General features: G+C 37.2%; 1 protein-coding gene across 3 annotated transcripts in view; it reads left to right on the top strand.

The window, feature by feature from the left end:
- The window catches only part of USP16 (ubiquitin specific peptidase 16), a 22901-nt gene extending 2356 nt beyond the window's left edge, over positions 1-20545 (top strand). For all 3 annotated transcript variants that reach the window (XM_084646149.1, XM_084646148.1, XM_084646150.1), the window contains exons 3-18: positions 2925-3103; positions 3751-3854; positions 5953-6056; positions 8325-8512; positions 10159-10251; positions 11076-11206; positions 11599-11686; positions 12715-12790; positions 13285-13376; positions 14070-14126; positions 15488-15661; positions 16308-16974; positions 17671-17765; positions 19026-19112; positions 19980-20136; positions 20258-20545. In XM_084646149.1, the coding sequence (XP_084502275.1) occupies positions 2925-3103; positions 3751-3854; positions 5953-6056; positions 8325-8512; positions 10159-10251; positions 11076-11206; positions 11599-11686; positions 12715-12790; positions 13285-13376; positions 14070-14126; positions 15488-15661; positions 16308-16974; positions 17671-17765; positions 19026-19112; positions 19980-20136; positions 20258-20379 (2414 nt within the window). In that variant the 3' untranslated portion in view covers positions 20380-20545. The remainder of the gene's footprint in view (positions 1-2924; positions 3104-3750; positions 3855-5952; positions 6057-8324; positions 8513-10158; positions 10252-11075; positions 11207-11598; positions 11687-12714; positions 12791-13284; positions 13377-14069; positions 14127-15487; positions 15662-16307; positions 16975-17670; positions 17766-19025; positions 19113-19979; positions 20137-20257) is intronic.

Below are 20545 nucleotides of genomic sequence, written 5' to 3'. Positions count from 1 at the left end.
AAGATTCAATATTTACTGTCATATAGGTCCAATCCTGAAAACCTCTTCTCAGTAGTCATTTCAATTCACATGGAAATGCCCCGGAATCCCATGAGACATTCATGGTATAAAAGGCCTGCAGAGCCAGGCCCTGTATGTGTAATGGCAAGTACACATTCTTTTTCCTTTTTTTTTTCTTTTCTGGGTGGATCGGTATGTTAACAGGAAAAGGGTATGAATTAAAATGCACAATTATAAACACGTATGACAATTATAAATGCGTTTCAGAAAAATTATTATTCCTTGTAATAGCAGCATCTTACTCCATCTGGCTTTGAAGGTCAATGCTGCCTCAGTTTCCTCACTGCCATCTGTCTTCCATGAACTTACAGGCTACCATAACACTTTTTGACCTTTGGTCAAAAGTCTGCCCCTCTTTCAGAGTAAAATGAAGTTCTGAACAAAATGAGCATAATCCTTCCTTTCAGCTTCATTACAGGATCCCAGCCCTGCTTCAAAGGTCTGTTTTCTCCAAGCTGTAGCTTTTCTTTTTGTATACTCTTCCACCAGCCTCCAAACCTGTTTCTATTTGGCTCTTAGGAAAATCTTAAAATGCATTGCTTCAGTTTACTGACTCACAGGTTATGCATAAACAGTGAATTGTAACCTCTTTGTACATAAATTAAACCTCTTGACATGTAAAAGGCAAAACCAACAGCTTCTCTTCACTCAAAGCCTAGAAATAACCAAGTCTAGAAATAAAAAAATCAAAATCAAACTCAAACAATATCCCTCTCACTAGCAAATACTAGCACTCAGCATATACGTATACAGCACTTAAGTATATTAAATCCTGCATCACTGTGGTGGGATGAAGTAGATCGGGGTAGTCAGTTGGATCGCAGGCCAAATCTGGGTTGCTAGATGCTTTTGAACTGACCCCAAAATCTTTTTATTTACTTATTATAATTACTGTTGTTTGATTATACCTGGACCAAGAAATTTGGACCTTGACAAAAAATAATTGACTACCTCTGGATTAGATGACCTCTTTTGTTCCCCTCCAGCGCTGCATTTCTATGGTTCTATGACAATATCGATTCTTCCTATTAAAGCCTGGGTAAATAGATGGACTTCAGACTGTGCCCAAAAAGCCAAGAGATGCAAGTTATTTCAGGCAAACATGGAAAGTGGCCCCTCATGAAGAATAAACTGCAGGCAACTCCCTCTTTTAAACTGAAAGACCCATCATCTCATGCCACTGACTGTAGCTCTGGCAATATGGCATAGGCAGTCTGTCAAGTCGTTACGAATTTATAGATCAAAACCAATACCTTATACTTCATTTGGAATCTAACGGACAAACAGTGAAGATCCTGTTGCCTTATGCTTCTGCTGAGAGAAGCCTCTAAGGTTACATCTACACTTAAAACACTGCAGCAGTCATACTCACTACAGCAACAGGATCGGTTCTTCCACTGCTGTAAGTAATCTACCTCCCCAAGAGGCAGTACCTAGGTCAAAGGAAGAATTCTTCTGTCGACCAAGTGCTGTCTACACTGGAGATTAGGTTGGCATAGCTGTCTCTCAACTGTGTGGATTTTTCTTCACTCCCCTGAGAAACATAGCTGTGCCAATGTAAATTTCCAGTGTAGACCAGTCCATAGTGGCTAACATTCTGCATCGGCTTCAGTTTCTGGGTGGATTTAAGATGTAACTCTACGTAGATAATGTGGCAAAAATAATAATATCCTGCACAACTCTTACTTAATTGAATTTACTGACTTTAGGATCCATTGTATTAAAAATCAAATTTTGTCATTGTGAGATTGAGTGCAACTTCATATGTGCTAATGTAATTCCTCCAGTTATTAGCCCTTTGACACAACCCCCCTGGAGAGGCGCGCATATATTAGCTCAAACTGGATTTTCCAGGGACCAACAGACAAAGAAAGGATTTTTGGGTAAATAGCCTGGTTTTAAACTGGCTCAGTGCTTTCTTCCTGATGCAGCAAACAGACAGGACCCCTGGTCCCTGGAAGGCCCCAACCCTTAGGGTAGGATTGGAAGGACTTGGACTATTGAGAGCCCATGAGACTGGGTGCTAGTTTTGAACTGGGGCTGTTACGAACTTGTGATCCCTTTGTGGGGGTTTGAAGGACTGCTTCTGCCAGATCACATGTTAGTTGTCATGATCTCTGGAAAGTTTATTAGCATGCATGCACATTCTTTTATTGTTTTAATATGTTTTCTCTGTAATGCTTTCACCCAAAGAACAAATAAGCTTGCGTAGAAAGAGTTGTGTGGAAAATTATAATTGTAGCAATTACACTCTGTATCGTCTCTGAGAAGAGAAGCTAAGCAGGTCTGCTTAGGCAGCCTGACTTTGCTGGTGAATTCACAGTATAATCAGGAAACTGTGCAGCCTGGAAATATCTTGGTCAGGAGGCAGAGAGACACATGTCTCTCACCCAAGAGAGGTGATGGCCAGGGGAGCGGGAAGCCTGAGAGTGGGTACCTTTGTTGAACCACTGAGGGGAAATACAGATGCAGCTGCCTTGAATTGTGACAGAGCACAATTCAGTTATCTAGTCTTGAAATGACAAAGGCATAGATTATGGTGGCTAGGTCTGTATCCAGAAGAAGTTTGACAGTCTTATTCAGTAATGCTATTTGGTCATATTTGAGCAAGAGCTGACAGTCCAACAATATCTCCAGATTGCGAACTCTTGTAATGAAGGATGGACATGCACTCTTTGTCAAATCTTTGCCACAGCTTCCAGTTACTTCCCCTAACCTGCCATTGTCTTCTTAACTATGAAAAGGCCACTTGAGCTCGTGGGCCTGTCACCTTTTTTATGACATCTAGAAGTCTGTGTCCATACTGACTACTTGGCAAAAATGTGACTGTTCCTCATTTTATCTCTGTACTTTCTGTTTCATAGAACCTGCTTGCAAGCACATTCGCAAGGGATTGGAACAAGGCCATTTGAAAAAGGCATTGCTGAATGTGGAGTGGAACATTTGTCAGGACTGCAAGACGGACAATAAGAGACAAGATAAATCTGAAGAGGAAGCTGATGAAAGCCCTTCAATATGGTTATGTCTAAAATGTGGCCATAGGGTATTTCTCTTTTTTTTAAATACCCTTCAATGTTGCATAATGCAGTTAAGAAAGAGAGCGTCCAATTAACCCTCTAAATTTTCATTTACTGTTAAACTTGTAGCCAGATGTGGTGCTACACAAATGATTTAATATAGTTCAATCTGGCAAAAAGTGTCTGCTCTGAATTGCTACTAAAAGTATCTAGAAACTTGGCACAAAGGCATTTAGCAGACTTACGGACCAGACTCCATCATGATGACTTCCACTTCTTGAAAATACAGACTATTTTGCTTGTAATAATATTTAATATTTCTATTAATATTTCTATTGCAGGAGCTTATATGTAGTAGTAATATGGGTTACTTAATTTAGAATCATGTACGCCTAATAGTTTTTTTCATTTTTTAGGACTTAAAGTTGGGATTTTCAAAAGCACCTAAGGAAGTTATGTGTCCAAATCCCTTACTATTTGATAATTATCCTTTATTCAACTAGTACCTTTTGTCTGTAGACATAAACTTAAGGACGTATTCATACTAATTATTTTATTTGCTTAGCTAATTGTTAGCTATTTATTAAAAATTTGTTTATAGTCTGAATTTATTTTTTTTTTCCACTTGATAGTCCATTGGGTTTTGTGACACTTCTGGTTATCAATGTTATAGGGCTGTGGCAGAAATTCTCAAGAGCAACATGCTTTAAAGCATTATACAACACCAAGATCAGAACCCCATTGTTTGGTTCTCAGTTTGGACAACTGGAGTGTGTGGTGAGTTTGTCAGGCAACAGTTATAAGTCATAACTGGAAGAAAATAAAAACTGGGGTGTGATTTATTTGTGTTTTGTTTGTAGACTTCTCAAAATAATACACTGAAACTTTCAGGATATTTCCATACAAAAAAACTTTTTACTTAGAGTTATGGTTGCTGAAATAATTAATAAAATCTTTTACTACAGTGTTACCGTAAGACTGACCCTGACCAGTTAGTTAATATTGTTAACATTTAATACATTCACTTAATAATATTGAAATGTGAACAGGTTCATGTTAACATCCCACATCAACCTTAATGCTGTCACTCAAGAAACGCACTCTTTCAGTCTGAACATTACTAATATACATATATCTTAGGCTACGTAACATAATTAGTGATAAATGTTAAATCTTTCAGTCTTGTTAGAAATTAAGGTTTTAGTGGTCATACTGTAATTGTGCTTTTTAGATAAAGTTGCTGTGGTGATTTATACAATGACTAACTCTTAAGTGAAATATTTAGTGTGTAAATTTCCTTCTTTTAAAAGATATTCTAAATTGTGTGACACAAATATTGCACCTAGTTTATAAAAAAAAGAATTATTACATCAGGCTTTCTGGTGTAAAAACAACTGACTTCATGAAGAATTTAAAACTGATTGGTGTGATACAGTATTTCACTGGAAAGTGGATGTTTAAAACTAAAAGCCAAACATAGTTCTTCAAATCTCTTGGTGTGATTAATATACAAAGGAGATGCTAAAATCTTAGATTAATCTCTTGTACAGTATAAAAAGAACTTTGCAATCGCTCTCCTCCATTCAAAACTTTTTAGCTGATATAGAGACAGTGAAGAGGATGGTACCTGTTTAAGTTTTTGTCATGTGTTGCCCATTAAAATGGTGATTGTGAGCCTTTTTAAAAATTTACCAAGTTTCCAAAACAGTTGACAAAAAAATAGATTCCTAAGTAGGTTAGATGAAAGATTGGTTATATATAGATGTTCTTTCCGTGCTTTGTATTGAGGATCCTAGTGGGTTAGAAAAAAAAGCTTCATTATAAACGTCCTCTGCTCCCAAAAACGGGAGTCAATCCATACTTCCTTGTAATCCTGAAATCTGCTAAATGCATTTGTGCCTAACACTTTAAAAATAAGTGTACTTTATATATCCTCATTTATATGATGTTTCAGTATGTCAAAGCAGGTCTGTTTGGTTACATATGTTAGTGCAAGTCTATACCATGTAACAGGACAGGTGGTTCCTCAAAGTCAGAGTTGAGGTAGATTGACAGGACAGTATGGGGAAGGTTGCATTGTTCTCCCAATGCTGTATCTGCTCTGTGGATAAATAGAATATTTCCATCTAACAGTGTGGCTATTCTCAGCAAAATTACATGAAACACAGTGCAGTGATCTAGTGGTATACTTATTTGGTTTTTGTTCTCATAGAAATAAACACACAACTGTATCAGCAATAAAAAAAGGCAAATAAAACTAAACATTAACGGGATAAGCAGAATACACTTGTTCATGTCTTATTCAGACTAAATATAACAAAATAAATGTTTGGATAGAATAAACTTCAACTTTTATACTTGTATCCACTAATATTTGTAATCATTTCCTTTGGGGCCTGATCCTTTATTTTCTTTATTCAGGCAGAACTCCCACTGAATTTGAGTTTTGCATGAGTAAGGACTGCAGGATGGCCTAAAGTCAACATAGAATCATAGAATATCAGTGTTGGAAGGGACCTCAGGAGGTCATCTAGTCCAACCCCCTGCTCAAAGCAGGACCAATCCCCAGTTTTTGCCCCAGATCCCTAAATGGCCCCCTCAAGGATTGAACTCACAATTTAGCAGGCCAATGCTCAAACCACTGAGTTATCCCTCCCCCAGTTAGGGTTTATATGATCCCCACCTCCCATATCCCTGCACTCTTTTTCTTTAATGAAGGTAAATTGGTATCAAAAATTGTTATAAAATTATAGCATTTACAGATGTGTATAATGGAGTAGTTCAGAAATGACCTAGATGTTGTGATTTGATGCCATATAAATATAATTTTTTTTTTTTTTTTATTGCACTCCTTTGGCTTCTTTTTGGGAGAAAGGTGCTACTTGTGTGATAATGAAGTCCCATATAATAGTTCAAATCGATTGGGCCAATTCGTGGATTGTGTTAGAAAACAAGCTTGTGTTGACACACCAAGTACAGGTAAGTATGTGTAAGCTATATAGTACACTGAAAGCGCCTTGAGTCCAGCAGACATGGCTGTAAATCAAGACAATACAATATTAATTGTGGGGTTTAGATGTTAGGAAATGGGGTCATGATTTCACCTAATGTTTCTAAACCTTTTCAAAAGGAAAATATGGGAACAGAAAAAATTCTTTATGGAATCAGAATCTTGTTCTTAGAGTATGTGTTATGTAGATTCCACTCTAGGGGCACAAGATGCATATGAGATGAGATTGTGAAAAGTAGCATCCGTGCCTGTGTTGTGCATGTCCCCATGGGGGACCTCTCTGAGGCCATAAAGGGCAAGGTGGCTGCAACTATATCTCAGTTCTCTTTTATTTCCCATAGCAGCAAGGAATGTCTGCACCCTGTCCCTTAGTGGAATTTTCCCCTCCTTGCAATTTTTCTCTAGGTAGAGCAATTTCCCAGCAAATTCTCCCTCTTTTTTATATTTAGTTTTATTATTTTTTAAAACTTAACTTCTCAGCACTTTGCACCACTACCTTAATCTAAATAGACAGATTCAAAGCTGACCCTCCTTATGCAGTATTCTACAGAGAGAAGGTGATGTTGAGATCTCATCCCAAGTTTACTCCCAAAGTTATCAGATTTCCATTTTAAGTGGAAATCTATTAATGTCCCTGTTTTCTTTCCAAAACCCCATTCTCCTTCAGGGGATAAGAATCTTTACACCTTGGATGTTCTAGGTTCTTGCTATATTATCTTGATAGGCCAAAGCCCTTTGGACAGTCTCCCTGTCTTTGTTGCCATAAGCAGCACTTCTAAGGGGCAAGCCATTTCTTCCCAGCCAGTATCTCAATAGGTTGAAATGCACTAGGTAATCTATCACATGCTGCTACACCCCTTCCACCAAATATCAAAGCTCATTCTACTAGAGCACAGGCTACCTCCTCTGCATGCTTTACATGGATCCCCACTGAAGTCTGCAAGGAAGCTACGCCGAGTAATCTCACTGCTGTATTAAATACTATACCTTTGACCTGGCCACGAGATCAGACACCAAATTTGGAAGGCCACTGTTTAGTTATTGGCAATTAGGACTCCAGAATGGGGCACTGCTTATTGGCCACCTAGAGTGGAATCCGCAAAGAGTCCTACTCAAAGAAGAAAAAGCCATTAATTGCCTTATAGTAACTGGTTCTTCTAGATGTCATCCTTCTATTCATATTTGTTCAGAGTCCTCTTTACCTGAGATTTTGAATTAGCAGGGGAACTGAGAGATGGTTGTGGCTGCTCTGCCCTTTATGTCCATGGCTGGGGGATGGGGAGGCACAAAGACATTGCTATTCTAATTTCATGCAAGGAGCATGCACATCTAAAATGGGATGACAGCATCTCTAAGAACCAAGTACTATAAGGTAAATAACCATTTTTTCTAGGTGAGTATGACTGAATACAACTTTCTCTGAATTAGTAATGCTAATCCATTTCTTAGCAGACAAGTTATCGTCACAACTGGCAGTTTTAGCAGAAAAACTGAGGATTCAGTGAGATTCGCTGAACTCCACTTTCACCTCTAAAAGTGGTTCCTACAGATCAGAAATGAAGTATGTTGCCTGGGCCATATTTTATCTGTCCTGTGAACTATGTGGCTAAAACCATAACTGAAGTGTTCCTATTAATGTAGTTGCTTTGTTTCAAATTACATTTGTAGCCCTAGTCCACACTAGTTAAGATTTAAATTCCACCTCTCTTCACTTTGCTGGGCAGGCAGATGAGACAAATAACCTTTCCAATAGGTGAGGAACAGACAGGTAGCTCCACTGACTTCTGGGACAGACATCCTTAATGGTGATTATTGATGTATAAAAATTATTGCTAAGAAACAAGGCTAACATTTGTGCAGCATGATCTCAGATGCTGTAGTGGTGGGTACTGTAGAAAATGCTACGGTAGAATGACTTTTGACTCCACAGATATGGAATTTCCAAGAACACATTAAATTTCAAGGTGCATGTCTGTTAAATGACAGTATTCAACAGATGATTATATTAAACACCACAGTTAGTCTTGTTAAATTATGTTAGGTTTTGAAGTCACTTCTTGCACAGCATTGAAATGTAATATCTGAAATGTGATTCTTGAATGGCATGGGTTTAAAATTTAACCCTTGTAGTTTTCTACTGCTGTCTTTAAAGGTGGAGCATTTTTCCAGGTCCACAAAATATTTGAATGTTTCCAACTCACCCCAAGTATCTAACATTTTTCTTTTTTGTATTTCAGTGTCAAAAGATCAAGAAAACAAAGAATTTGAAAATAAAAAAGTAGAAAAAGAAAACCAAAATGAGCAGGAGAAGGAAAACAACGAGGGCGTGATCAAAGAAGACAATTCTTCAAATATCAGTGCAGCAGTGACTGTGAAAGGACTTAGTAACTTGGGGAATACATGTTTCTTTAATGCTGTTATGCAGGTACACTAAATATTGTTACAACCACTTCAGATTCAGATTTTTAATGTTGTATTGTAGTAGCCCCAAAAGGACCTAAAATAGGTCAGGGCCTAATGTAGTAGATGCTATACAGGCATGCAGACATGATCCCTTCCCGAAAGAACTTGCAGTCTAATTGGAGACCAAACAGAACAAGTCAGTTGTAGAGGAGAAAAAATGAAGGGTTTGGGGAGGGGAAACAGAGGATGATGGTTAATGAAAGCAAGATCACATAGGTACTTAGGTTGATGAAAGAAGATCACATAGGTACTGTGGACATCAGGTATAGGAGATTTAAGAATTTAAGAATTTTCAAATTATAAGTCTACTTTTCTCTTAAATCTCCGATACCTGATGTCTACAGTACCTAGCCATCATTTATAGGCAGCGCAGCAGAAATGGGTCTTGAGGGAAAGGTGATATTCCTGTTCCACATGGAAGCAAGTGGTCATTTGTGGGAGAAGCAGACAAATTGACATTCAAGGCTGGTCATGTGTAGTGGTTGGGAGAGAAGAACAACACAATAAGAGCAAATAACTAAAGGGGAACAGCTGCAGAGTTGTGAATGGTCCTCATGGTGAGTATTAGAAGCCTGAATTTGATAATGGTGAATAGGAAGCCAAAATAAGGGCACAGAAAGGTGGGTATGTGACCAGAACAACCTCTTGAATGGACTGGGGGGAGGGTCGGGGGGGTGTAATGTGTGTCAGTGAGGTCAGAAAGGAGGTAGCAGTAGTAATGAAAGATGAGGGCCTGAACTAGGGTTCTAGAAGTGTAACAATAACTTAGCTGCTCTGATATAGTGGTTTTTATTAGCATATCTCAAAGTGCCTTTCAAAGGGAAGTAAGCATTACTATCCCCATTTTATAACTGGGCCACAGATGCAAAGAGACTTACCCAAGGTCATTCAGCGGGCCAGTGACAGCGAGGACTAGAACCCAGGTTCTCTTGTGTCCCAGTCCAGTGCTCTAGCCACTAAGCTATAGTGCCTTGTTCACTAGCCCACATTTGGAACTGTTATGAAGTGGCAGGATTTAGATACTGTCTGGATGTGGGAGGCAAGAGAGAGGCAGGAGTCAAATATGCCCCCCAGTTTACACACCTCGGTGACAAACAGAACGATGGTGGTGGTAGGACGAGGAGAGCTGGGCAGGAAGTTTTAGCCATATGAAGTTAAAATGATTGATGATAAATCTTGGAGGAGATATGCAGAAACACGTTGGGAGTGGAAAGGCAGACTTGTGAGTGACCGGTACAAACTGTTTGCTGTGTTATATTTATTACACTATAATGACTCATCTGTTTTGCCTATAATATGAACTATAGACTAAGTCAGGGTATAGAGATTAAGGAAATAACTGAAAATGGTTAGTGCTAACTCTTTCAAATGTTAAATGTTTTAAACAAAAAGTTATTAATTAATATTCTTTAACTTTAGAGTTCAGTGAAAATAACCCCACTTTCTCAAACTTCCTACAGTTGTATCTAATGTGGTAGTTTGCACTCAACTTCTAGGTGTTGAAAAATAATGTTGTAACCACTACATTACTCACTTTTTTTAATTGCATGAGTAGTTGACTTTTCCTAATTACCAGACGTTAAGTTGATTTTTTTTGATCTCTTATAGAATTTATCACAGACACCACTTCTGAGAGACCTGTTGAAGGAGGTTAAAATGCCTGGAACAACAGTTAACATTGAGCCATTGGAATTTTCAACAGTATGTATGCTGCAATTTATAAAGTAATTTTTTAGGTGCATTAAAAAAACAGTCAGTTGTTTTTTGGGGTTTTGAAGAAATTTTAGGGAAAAACCTAAGTCCTGGCTCCATTAAAGTCAGTGGGAGTTTTGCAATTGAATTCAGTGGAGTCAGGAGTTCACCCAAGATGTACAGTTAAGTAGCAGATTTAATATGCTGAATATTGTAAATTCATAGAAGTATTCCCATTACATTAAAAAAATTATTCATGTAACTTTGGCATCAGTGAGGTCTGGTCAGATGCCACTTTCAATGAAATTTTAAAATTTGGAAAGGAAGGATAACCGCTGCCCTTTGATGTGATCCTGCTATTCCTTCAGCCTGGGGACTCGGGAGCTTACACATTTTTGAAAATTTAAATGAAAGCTAAGGAAATCTCCGGACACTTAACATTGAGGGTATTTTGGGGTTATTTTGTGCATTGTAAAACAAGAACAAACACAAAAATGTTGTTGTTTAAAAATAAATCAAAGAAACCCAGAACATTCACAGTTGAAATTAAACAATACATTATCCTTAGTGAGCTGAGTCTAAGACTACTGTGTAATGAGGAAATTCTGCCTTATGTTTCAACCATTTCTGCCTTATGTTAACTTATTCCCTGTAGTTTCATTTAGAAAATCAGAGAATTAGGCTTTTTCTAAATGTTTTATAATGGATCATATTTCAGGAAGTTAAAACAAGTGTTCAATTTTTATAATATTGAACTAATTTCAAATGACTCCATAACTCTGACTGAATTAAGAATGCAAAACAAAACTTGATTTTTGTTTTTGTTTAAAAAGGAACCTATGGTGATAAAGCTTGAGCAGCCTGGGCCCCTTACATTAGCTATGTGTCAGTTCCTTTCAGAGATGCAAGAGACTAAAAAGGGAACTGTCACTCCTAAAGAACTCTTTGCTCAGATTTGTAAAAAGTGAGTATCTGCACATAATGCATTATAATAATGACTGAAAGAATTAATGGAAACATTGGATTATGTAGTAGTAGGGCAGTTTTTACTATTAACAAAAAACGTTTTCATTTACTTCTCACCGTGCATGTCTCAGCAGAGGTTCAGATGGTATTTATAAACTTTTCAAAGACATTGGTGTAGACTAAAATAGAAATGAGTTAAAGTGAAATGAAAAATCATATAAAATGAGACTTTCTACCCTCTCAGCTTCATATTTTTCAGAAGTTTCCATATACATACAGGTATCTGTTTCATCAGCTCTTGAGACTTGTTTCTGTCTTCTGTGGACAAGTTGAAAATAATTCACATTTTAATTTTATATATATTATATCATTCTCATTCTGTTTAAACAGAGCAATACGGTTTAAAGGTTACCAGGAGCAAGACAGTCAGGAATTGCTTCGTTATTTACTGGATGGGATGAGAGCAGAGGAGATCCAAGTAAGTACTTATTTCATTGTAGTATATAACAGTGTGGGTGTTCAACAAAGTGCTAAAATCAGTATACTTAAACAAAGTAAGCTTTTTCTTAATGTCTTTTATTATTGTTAGGTGTATTGTAAACAGAGCTAACTGTTTTAAGTTTTAGCCCTTTTCGTTAGGTCTGCAAGGAATTTTTAGAGTACATCCCAGCTAATACTGAACTGATTTGTCCACATTGTCATTTGCATGATTGTGGGATCAACATTAGGATTATTGAGGAGGGCTAGTTAGAGGATTTCTTTATCCTCTCTCTTCCCAAACAATCATCCATAAAAGGAAGCTATTTAGGGAGTCCAGCTGCTTGTATTTGGGTCTGGCCACAGAGGGGAAAACAAGTCGATAAATATTGTTCTCTAGATAAAACTGTGGTCTTGAAGGAGTGCATTCTGGTGAATCTTGGGTTATTTTCTATCTTTTGATGATGATGTACTAATAGAATCAAGAGTACTAAACAGTGGGCCCAGTTCTGCCCATGTTGAAAGCAATGGGCTAATATTAACGTAACAAGAAGTTGAAATAGGTGTCTGAAGTCCCTCATAAATGTACATATTAATAAATTGCTGGCCTCATATTACTGTAAAAGCACCTTTAAAAGCAATTGGTTTGGAAGGTGGGTGGTTGTCTACAAGAGTTTTATAAAACAAATATTTTGTTTTAGTAGGGTGAGGGATCCTTCTGGAGGTTTTATGGTTTGTTTGCGTCAGGGCTTAGTTGGGAGACTGTTTCTTCCTTGGACTTCCTACTAAATACATTAACTGAAACACCTGGCAATGGCTTTAAAAAAGCCCAAATGTGGGACATATTTCATGTTTCTGCAGAGTGCAGTCTTGTTACTTTCCTAGTATGGTTATAGTTTATTAATCTGAATTATTTTTAATTGGTGAATATGGAATTCTGTCCAACTGAAATGCTTAACTGAACACACATTTAGGAAACAATGTTTAATAAAGTCTTATGATGGAATATTTATTTACTCTAACTTTCAGCGAGTAAGTGTTGGAATATTTAAGGCATTGAATGACTCTGACCAAAAAAATGAAGAGCTAAAAAAGAAAATTAAAGGTAAAAGAACAATTAAAAATTATTTTCGATAACTGAAACCTGGACAGTGCATTCATTACTCATGCATTTTTTAAATATTTTCAAATGCAATTTAATTGCATGATTTAGAATACATTTTCTAAATTAATATATTTTCTAGAGTATCAGGTCTAAAAATTTTATGCTCATCCTCCTCATTCAAAGATGCAGCTGAGAAATGTTATAAAGATGCTGATTTAAATTAAACAATTTAAAACTATTTTTCTAATAGCCTCGATCCTCCTCTCTTTCTCCATACCTTCGTGCCACCGCGTTTCCCCCCCCCCCCCAAATCTGTGAAGCTTATTTTTTTCTCTAGGAAAACAAACACAAAGCACAACAAATGCAAACCATAGACTTTACACTGCATCCTCCCTGTTTAGACACAGCTTAACATCAAACCAAAGCGGTCAGTAATGTACAGGTGAAGTTATTGTATATGACTTATATATTTGAATGAATTCTCTGATTTTCAGAGTATGAAAAGAAAAAGGCAATACCAACCTTTGTGGACAGACTCTTTGGTGGAGAATTAACTAGTACAATCATGTGTGAGGAGTGCAGAACGGTATGTAGATGGTCTGCTTGGTATAGTCTAAAACACTGTGTATAAGACTTGTGCACAGAAGAAACAAGTAGTAATATATATAGAAATAAGATGTATTAGATGGGAATTTCTGAAATGAAGAAAACTTGGCAGCAGGAGCTGCAGGTTTCTCAAAAGGTAAAAATTTGATAGAAATAACTGTTCACCTGTACTGCAAATCTCATCTGTACTCTCAGGACTTGATGGGGGGGATGAGAACTGAATGCTTGGAGAGGATTGTGTGGAATTTTCTCTTCTGAAAAACTGCAGGGATCTTGAGTTACGAGATTTAGTAGGGATGCTGGTTTTGGTTCATGGTTTTCCTGTTTTGTAAATGTAAATTTTATGACTGTTTATATTTGTATGTGCAAGTAAGAGCATGCATTGGGTGCAATCCCAGAAACAGGCAAAAGAGAAGGGAAATAAATGGCAAAGATGCTACATTCAAAAAATTCTAAGCCAGGACATTTTTTTTTTGTTTTTTGAGTGCCTAAAGTTAAGAGCTTAAGTCCATAGATAGGCATATAAATAAATGACCACACTTCAAGAAATGATGAACCCTTCTCTCCTGCCCCCCTTACATCAATAGGGGAGTGCTAGCTTCTAATTTATGTTTAGACTTGTAAGAAAAACAAAGTTTCTCTAATGATATTAAGTAAAATCTGTTTGCTTAAGGTGTCCTTGGTCCACGAGTCTTTCCTTGATTTGTCACTGCCTGTGTTAGATGATCAGGTAAGAATAAGAGGTTTGGGTTTTTTTATATTCTGTTTTGGTGTGCAGTTCTGTTCGTTGGATCTTAGAGAGGACATTTTTAAAAATAAATAATTGCAAAAGGTGATTATCTTCAATAATCTTACCTAATAAAGTTGCACAATAAAATGATAGAGAATGACAATGCATTTCCTTAAGATAAGCCCTATAGGTTCTGGATACACAAGCCCTCTTTGAAGATTATCTGATGGTTGGAAATGCTACTGTAGACAGGGCATTAGTGATTTTACTGCCTTGTCAGCTAATCTTCCTATCATTAGTTAGTGTCTTGGTCAGAGAAAAGATCTGCTACACTGAAAGGTTTGCTGACTTGTAAAGAACGTTACCTCAGGTAAGCATTTAGGTATTCTTCAGCGTCATGAGTCTAAAATTTAAATAGATCTCATGAAATATATCTCTGATATAGCTCAGATGACTCTTCAGATATTAAGTTCCTGTCTATTTACTGCATTGGGAACAGTAATGGAGGCTTCCTATCTAATGCTGATATTCAGAGCCTTTTCAAATATTCTCAAGGTGAAGAGACATATGGTTCGAGCAGCTAATGTGTAAATGCATTTATTTAACTGATCAATCTAAAAAATATTTGAACTGTTTTAGATTTATATCTGTGTTTCATTTTTGCCATCAGCACACACATTATCTCCTTTCATCTTTAAAATTTGTATTTAATACATGTAAGTAGTACTACAGGAAAAAAAACAAAATTACTAAGGGAAGAAACTTAAAATATATATATATTTCATCCAAAGGGTGCTTGGATAAAATGCTCCTGCATTGAACTGGCCTTTTTTCATATTAATAAAAGCAACTAGAGGGCCTGATCCTGCAAACACTTACTACCTATTTATTGAAGTCATTCTAAACTATCTAAAATATTTATCTTTTGTGGATTCAGTGAGATTCATATCAGTAAACCTGAACGTTAAGTTCCATCTTTAACTGTTTATGGCTTGGTTCTGGCACCCTGACTCTCAGTGAGTAGTATTGTACTCAGCAAGCATAGATTTCGGTGGGATTGCTTGTGGAGTAAGGTACTACTCAGTAAGCGTAAGAGCAGCGGAATCAGGCTCTTAGAGTGTGTGTGTGTGTGTGTGTGTGTGTGTAAATGTTTTGTTACAATACCTAAAAAGTCATCAGCTTAATTTGAAAATTCTCAATAATATGCCAATTTCTTTGCAATTTTATTTTGGGATGTTGTTTTTTTTTTTCTTTTCAAAATAACATAATTGATATTAAATTAAATCTTTAATCTGAAGTCTTTGTCTTTGAAACTATGATGGTGGCACCATGTTTGTTTGTTTGGTGGTTTTGATTTTTAGAGTGTTAAGAAAAGTTCAAATGAGAAAAATGTTAAAAAGATGAAGGAAAAGGAGGATGAAGATGGTGAAGAGGATAAAGACAGTGACAGTTATATGAAGGAAAGGGGTGATAATCCTGGTGTAAGTAAGCACCTGCAGAAGAAAGCAAAGAAACAGGCCAAAAAGCAAGCCAAGGTTGGTTATGATGCAAAAATAAATATTAGGCACTTTCACACTAGGCTTAAGATAAAATGCTAGACATTTTGTTTAGTCCACTTTTATGTGTAGGATGATCATTTTCAAGGGAACAACTAACAATTTCTCCCCACTCAAGTGCAAATATCTTATTTTACCTGTTGTGAAGTTGTATATATTTTCTGTTGCCTGCTTTCCTAATACAACACTAGTTAATATTCCCAGAACTGCTGAACTAGTTAGTCATATGTTGCCTGACTAAAACAGCATTAACATACATCAGAAGGCTTTTCACTGATCAGTAACAGCACTTAGATGGTTCTGAAGGAATATAGGCAAGAAAAACATTTTGGGGACATAAAAGAAATTCAGATTTACCCAGGAAGGGTATTCTAATTGGAAGTGTGGGGGGGGACTGCATCTGATTAGTTGAGTGAGAGTGATACTGGCCATAATCCTTTTGAGTTGATGCTTTCTAACTTTTATGATTGCTAAATTAGATCATTCCCTCTTTAAATGGCAATTCCTGTTGCTTAAAGTATTGAGGTATTTCCTAAATAAATGGTGCATAGCAGATAAAAATACTGCAACTTTTTCTCTGCTTTTATACAATATTGTACAGTACACTGCATATTTTTATTTGTAGAACCAGCGTCGGCAGCAAAAAATTCAAGGAAAGGTGCTTCAGATAACCAATGTATGTTCTGTGGAACAGCCTGAAGAAAATGTGAAGGAAGATGAAGAAACAAAGGAAGAAATAAACTCTGATGTCACTGACCTGAAGAAAGAGGAAGAATCTTCCAGTCAGTGTGAAGAACTTTGCATAAATCAGAAAGATTTAAATAATCAAGAGACCACTACAGGTGTACATAGTGCCCATGAAAGTATAGAAAATCCAGAACAAGAATATGAAGATAATGAAACCAATATGGATGTTGCTATGAAAGGCTTAGTTTCTACTACTGAATGTATTAGTGAACTTGACAATCTATCTGTTAAAGAAGATGATCATGGGGAAGAGGAAGAACTTGCTACTAATTTAGAAAAATTACACTTAGATGTTGTTACTGACTCTGATATGGATATCTTGGATGACCTTCATATGGCTGAGTTAAAGACATATGAGGTGGTGAATGAGGACCCAGAAACTGCATTTTGTACTCTTGCAAACAGGGAAGACCTAAACATAGAAGAAGGTTCAATTCTTCATTGTTTATATCAGTTCACTCGTAATGAGAAACTCAGTGAGATCAATAAATTGCTCTGTGATGTATGTACACAAAGACGTTATGGACCAAAGACTAGTGGAAAAAGTATGCCAATTAAGTTTTACTTACGAACTAGAAAACCAACTCTGAATCTGTCCATATCTGCTATCTTCATTCTCTTTGTTTTTAAACAGGTTTGCATGGGTAGTTTCTCTTGGATCTATTGATACCCAGTATTTACGGGCCAGACTGAACCCCTTTCTCCTATTAGTGAGCGCTTACTCATGAGTAGCCCCATGGTCTTCAATGGAACTACTTGTAAGTTACCACCAGTGTAGAGCAAGGGGGCTCACAGTCTGGCTCTATAGTAGGATGGAACATGAAACAATTTTTTTAACTCTTTAAATGTAAACTTTTAGTTACTGTAGCACATGAGCCATAGGAGGAAAACATGCAGAAATTTGCCCAACAGATTAACAAAAGCACCATTCAGCATGTAATTCTGTAGAAGTCCTAGAAATTAGTGTTAAAACTCACCCTATTCAAGCTGCTGATGTGGTGATTTGATATACACTAGTTAATTTCTTGAACTAGGACCATCATGAAGATGGCAGCTTATAAACCTTTATAATTTTGAAGGGAAATCATCAGTGTCTTAAACATATTATAATGATGGATGACATAAATTGTTTCCAGTCCTAGTACGTGATTTCACTCACTTTCATATTAGAAAAATTTTAGATGTTAAGTTATTGCATTATTCTTGACTATCTAACCAATGGTGCTTTCTCTTTCCTTTAGGTGAGAAGAAGCACGTTTACACTAATGCCAAAAAGCAAATGTTAATTTCTCTTGCTCCTCCAATTTTAACACTTCACTTAAAGAGATTTCAACAGGTATTGTTAACTGGTTAACTCTTGTATTTTAAAATTGTATATAGTAATAACCCATGGAAGTTAAAGGATCTTGACTTCCCTATAAATTTGTTCCATTAACTACTATTCTTTCTATAACTTTAGAAGTAATTTGAGAAATCTTCCTGATGCATTCATTCCTGCTACTCTTGCTGACTGTAATAGTTCTTAGAACTCTTGAGTTCTTTTAGCAAAAAGACATTTATTAAAACAACTTACCTACCAGGAATGCAAAATTAAGAAATACAGACAAAAATAAATTGACTCACGCTGAAAAACAAACTCACTAAATATGGAGAAGGATGATCTGCAACAGAGATTCACTCCAAGAAATACATAAATAGAAAGCAGTACAGCTAAAAGACATCTAAGTGCTGGTTGCGGGCAGTAAATTAGATACAAGCTTGCAATTTTTGAAGGGTGAGAATATACAGAGCTTTCAGTTTAGGGCTCTTCAGTATCAGAAAAACAGCAATAAACTAGAGAGAAATGAGAAGGGGGAAATGAATATCAGAAAGGATTGACTGAAAAGTTTAAAATTATTAATTACATAATGCACCCTGGCCAAACAATCAAGAAGGAATATAACTGTCTAAGTAGCTGAAACTCCAGGGAGTGAGGAATTGTGTAAGATGATCCAGTGGGATACATTTGTGATTAAATTAAAGGAAGGAAGCTGGGGAAGCTTTTCTTTATATTCAACAATAGTACCTATTGAGCTGTAGAATAGCATTTGAATGGAAGTGATTGAAGGCTCATCACTTGAGACTTTTAAAACCAGGCTGGAGAATATAGTATAAACAACCATTCTGCATTGTCTTTAGCAATGGATCAGAGGGGTCCTCCAACCAGAACTTTGAAAAGTATACTTTTCTTATAACTGTACTGCTATTGTCATTGATGCCAAGACATGCTAAATCTGTAAATTAAACAGCCATGTAGCCCTATGCTCCAGAGAAATGTGTAGAGAAACCATAAACAGAAGGAAATTTGGAACATGGCCATAAAGAACTGAAAAGCATTACTGTCGGATGTAATAGTTTGTCTTTCCTCTTCCCTACCCCCCAACTTTGTTTTCCATCCAAAGGTTGGTTGTGCTCTAAAATGAATCTTTTAAGTCTTTTTGGAATTTTTTTAAATAACTAAACTTGTAACCTTTTAAGAACAAACATGTATCACCTGTTTATATGTGTGAAGATTTAAAGCCCTGTTTGTGTTTCTTCATTTCTATCTTATTTCTAGGCGGGATTTAATCTACGAAAAGTTAACAAACACATAAAGTTTCCAGAAGTGATAGACTTGGCTCCTTTCTGTGCAACTAAATGCAAGGCAAGTAAAAAAATCCTTTAATTCTTTTTCAGATAGTTGGACCAGTCAACCCATAGGCGCCGACTCTGTGGATGCTCCAGGGGGAAATATTAGAGGGTGCTTCACACCCACCAACAGCCAAGTTCCTCCCACCTCCACCCCCTCCTTGCCGCCTCTTCCTCCCCTGAGTGTGCTGAGTCCCCGCTCCTCCCCCTCTCCCTCCCTCCCAGTACTTCCTGCTTGCCGCCAATGACGGTGCCTAGGACTTTCCAGGAGGGAGGGGGAAGAGTGGGAACGTGGTGCGCTCACGGGAGGAGGTGGAGAAGAGGCAGGGCATGGGTGGGGACTTGGGGGAATGGGGGCGGGAAGGCAGCGGGGCTGGGGTGGGAAAAGGCAGGGTGGGGCAGGGACTTTAGGGAACGGGTGGAATGGGGTGGGGTGAGGGCGGTGCAGGGACAGGGCCAGAGGTGGTGCACGGGTGGGGGAGTACCCACTGGGCAGAGGGGAAGTCGGTGCCTATGGGTCAACCCTTACAGCAAGAGATGTTTGTTTTTTGAAAACTGTTTTGGTATGTTCTCAAAACAGTCAGCCATTAATCAGAATCTCCACATACCATATCTCAGAACTTCACTGACCACATCATATGGCAATATATGATAGACTATATGTAAGTACAATTAAGCTCTGCTGTAGCATACTTCAAATTTTAAACATTGGTCATATCCATTGTCATTAACACATTGCTTCTATACTGACAAGCAGAATCAGAACTGACTTAGTACAGAACAATGGAATCAGAGCAGACTGGTGTGAAAGGCTGACATTTCAGCTAGCTTAGCTCTCATTATCTTACTACACTGATACTATAACAAAATTGTCCCTTCACAGAACATTGCTGAAGGGAATACAAGAGTATTGTACTCTCTCTATGGGGTGGTTGAACATAGTGGCACAATGAGGTCTGGACACTATACTGCCTATGCCAAGATGAGAACTGTGAGAAACCATCTTTCTGATCTTGTCCTCTGTGGAGAAATTCCCCAAGGTAAGCGTCACCGGTATTTTTACAACAGTCCAATCTTAAATGGAATTTCTCTAACTGGTGGTAACCTGTGACATTTCTGCTTCAGCACTACTTTTAAGATTTTTTTTTTTTTTTTTAACAGCTTTAGAAGCTGAATCAGCGGGACAGTGGTTTCACATCAGTGATACCCATGTGCAACCCGTGGCTGTATCTAAAGTGCTGAAGTCACAAGCTTATCTCCTGTTCTACGAACGACTGCTATAACTAACCTGGGATGCATTCCTCACACAATACTTTATGGTTTTTAAATATCTTAAAATAAAGAAATGTTAAATCAGAGAAAAATAACGTCTAAATCATGTTCAATTAGACTTAAAACTGTCTACCACAGAAATCTCATGTTTCCTAGAAATACTGGCAGATGAAATAT

Source organism: Lepidochelys olivacea (genome assembly GCF_965140295.1).
Source record: "Lepidochelys olivacea isolate rLepOli2 genome assembly, chromosome: 1".
In the NCBI taxonomy this organism is placed as follows: Eukaryota; Metazoa; Chordata; order Testudines; family Cheloniidae; genus Lepidochelys; species Lepidochelys olivacea.
The sequence above is the reverse complement of the archived record's forward strand: the minus strand, read 5'-3'. Positions and strand labels throughout refer to the sequence as shown.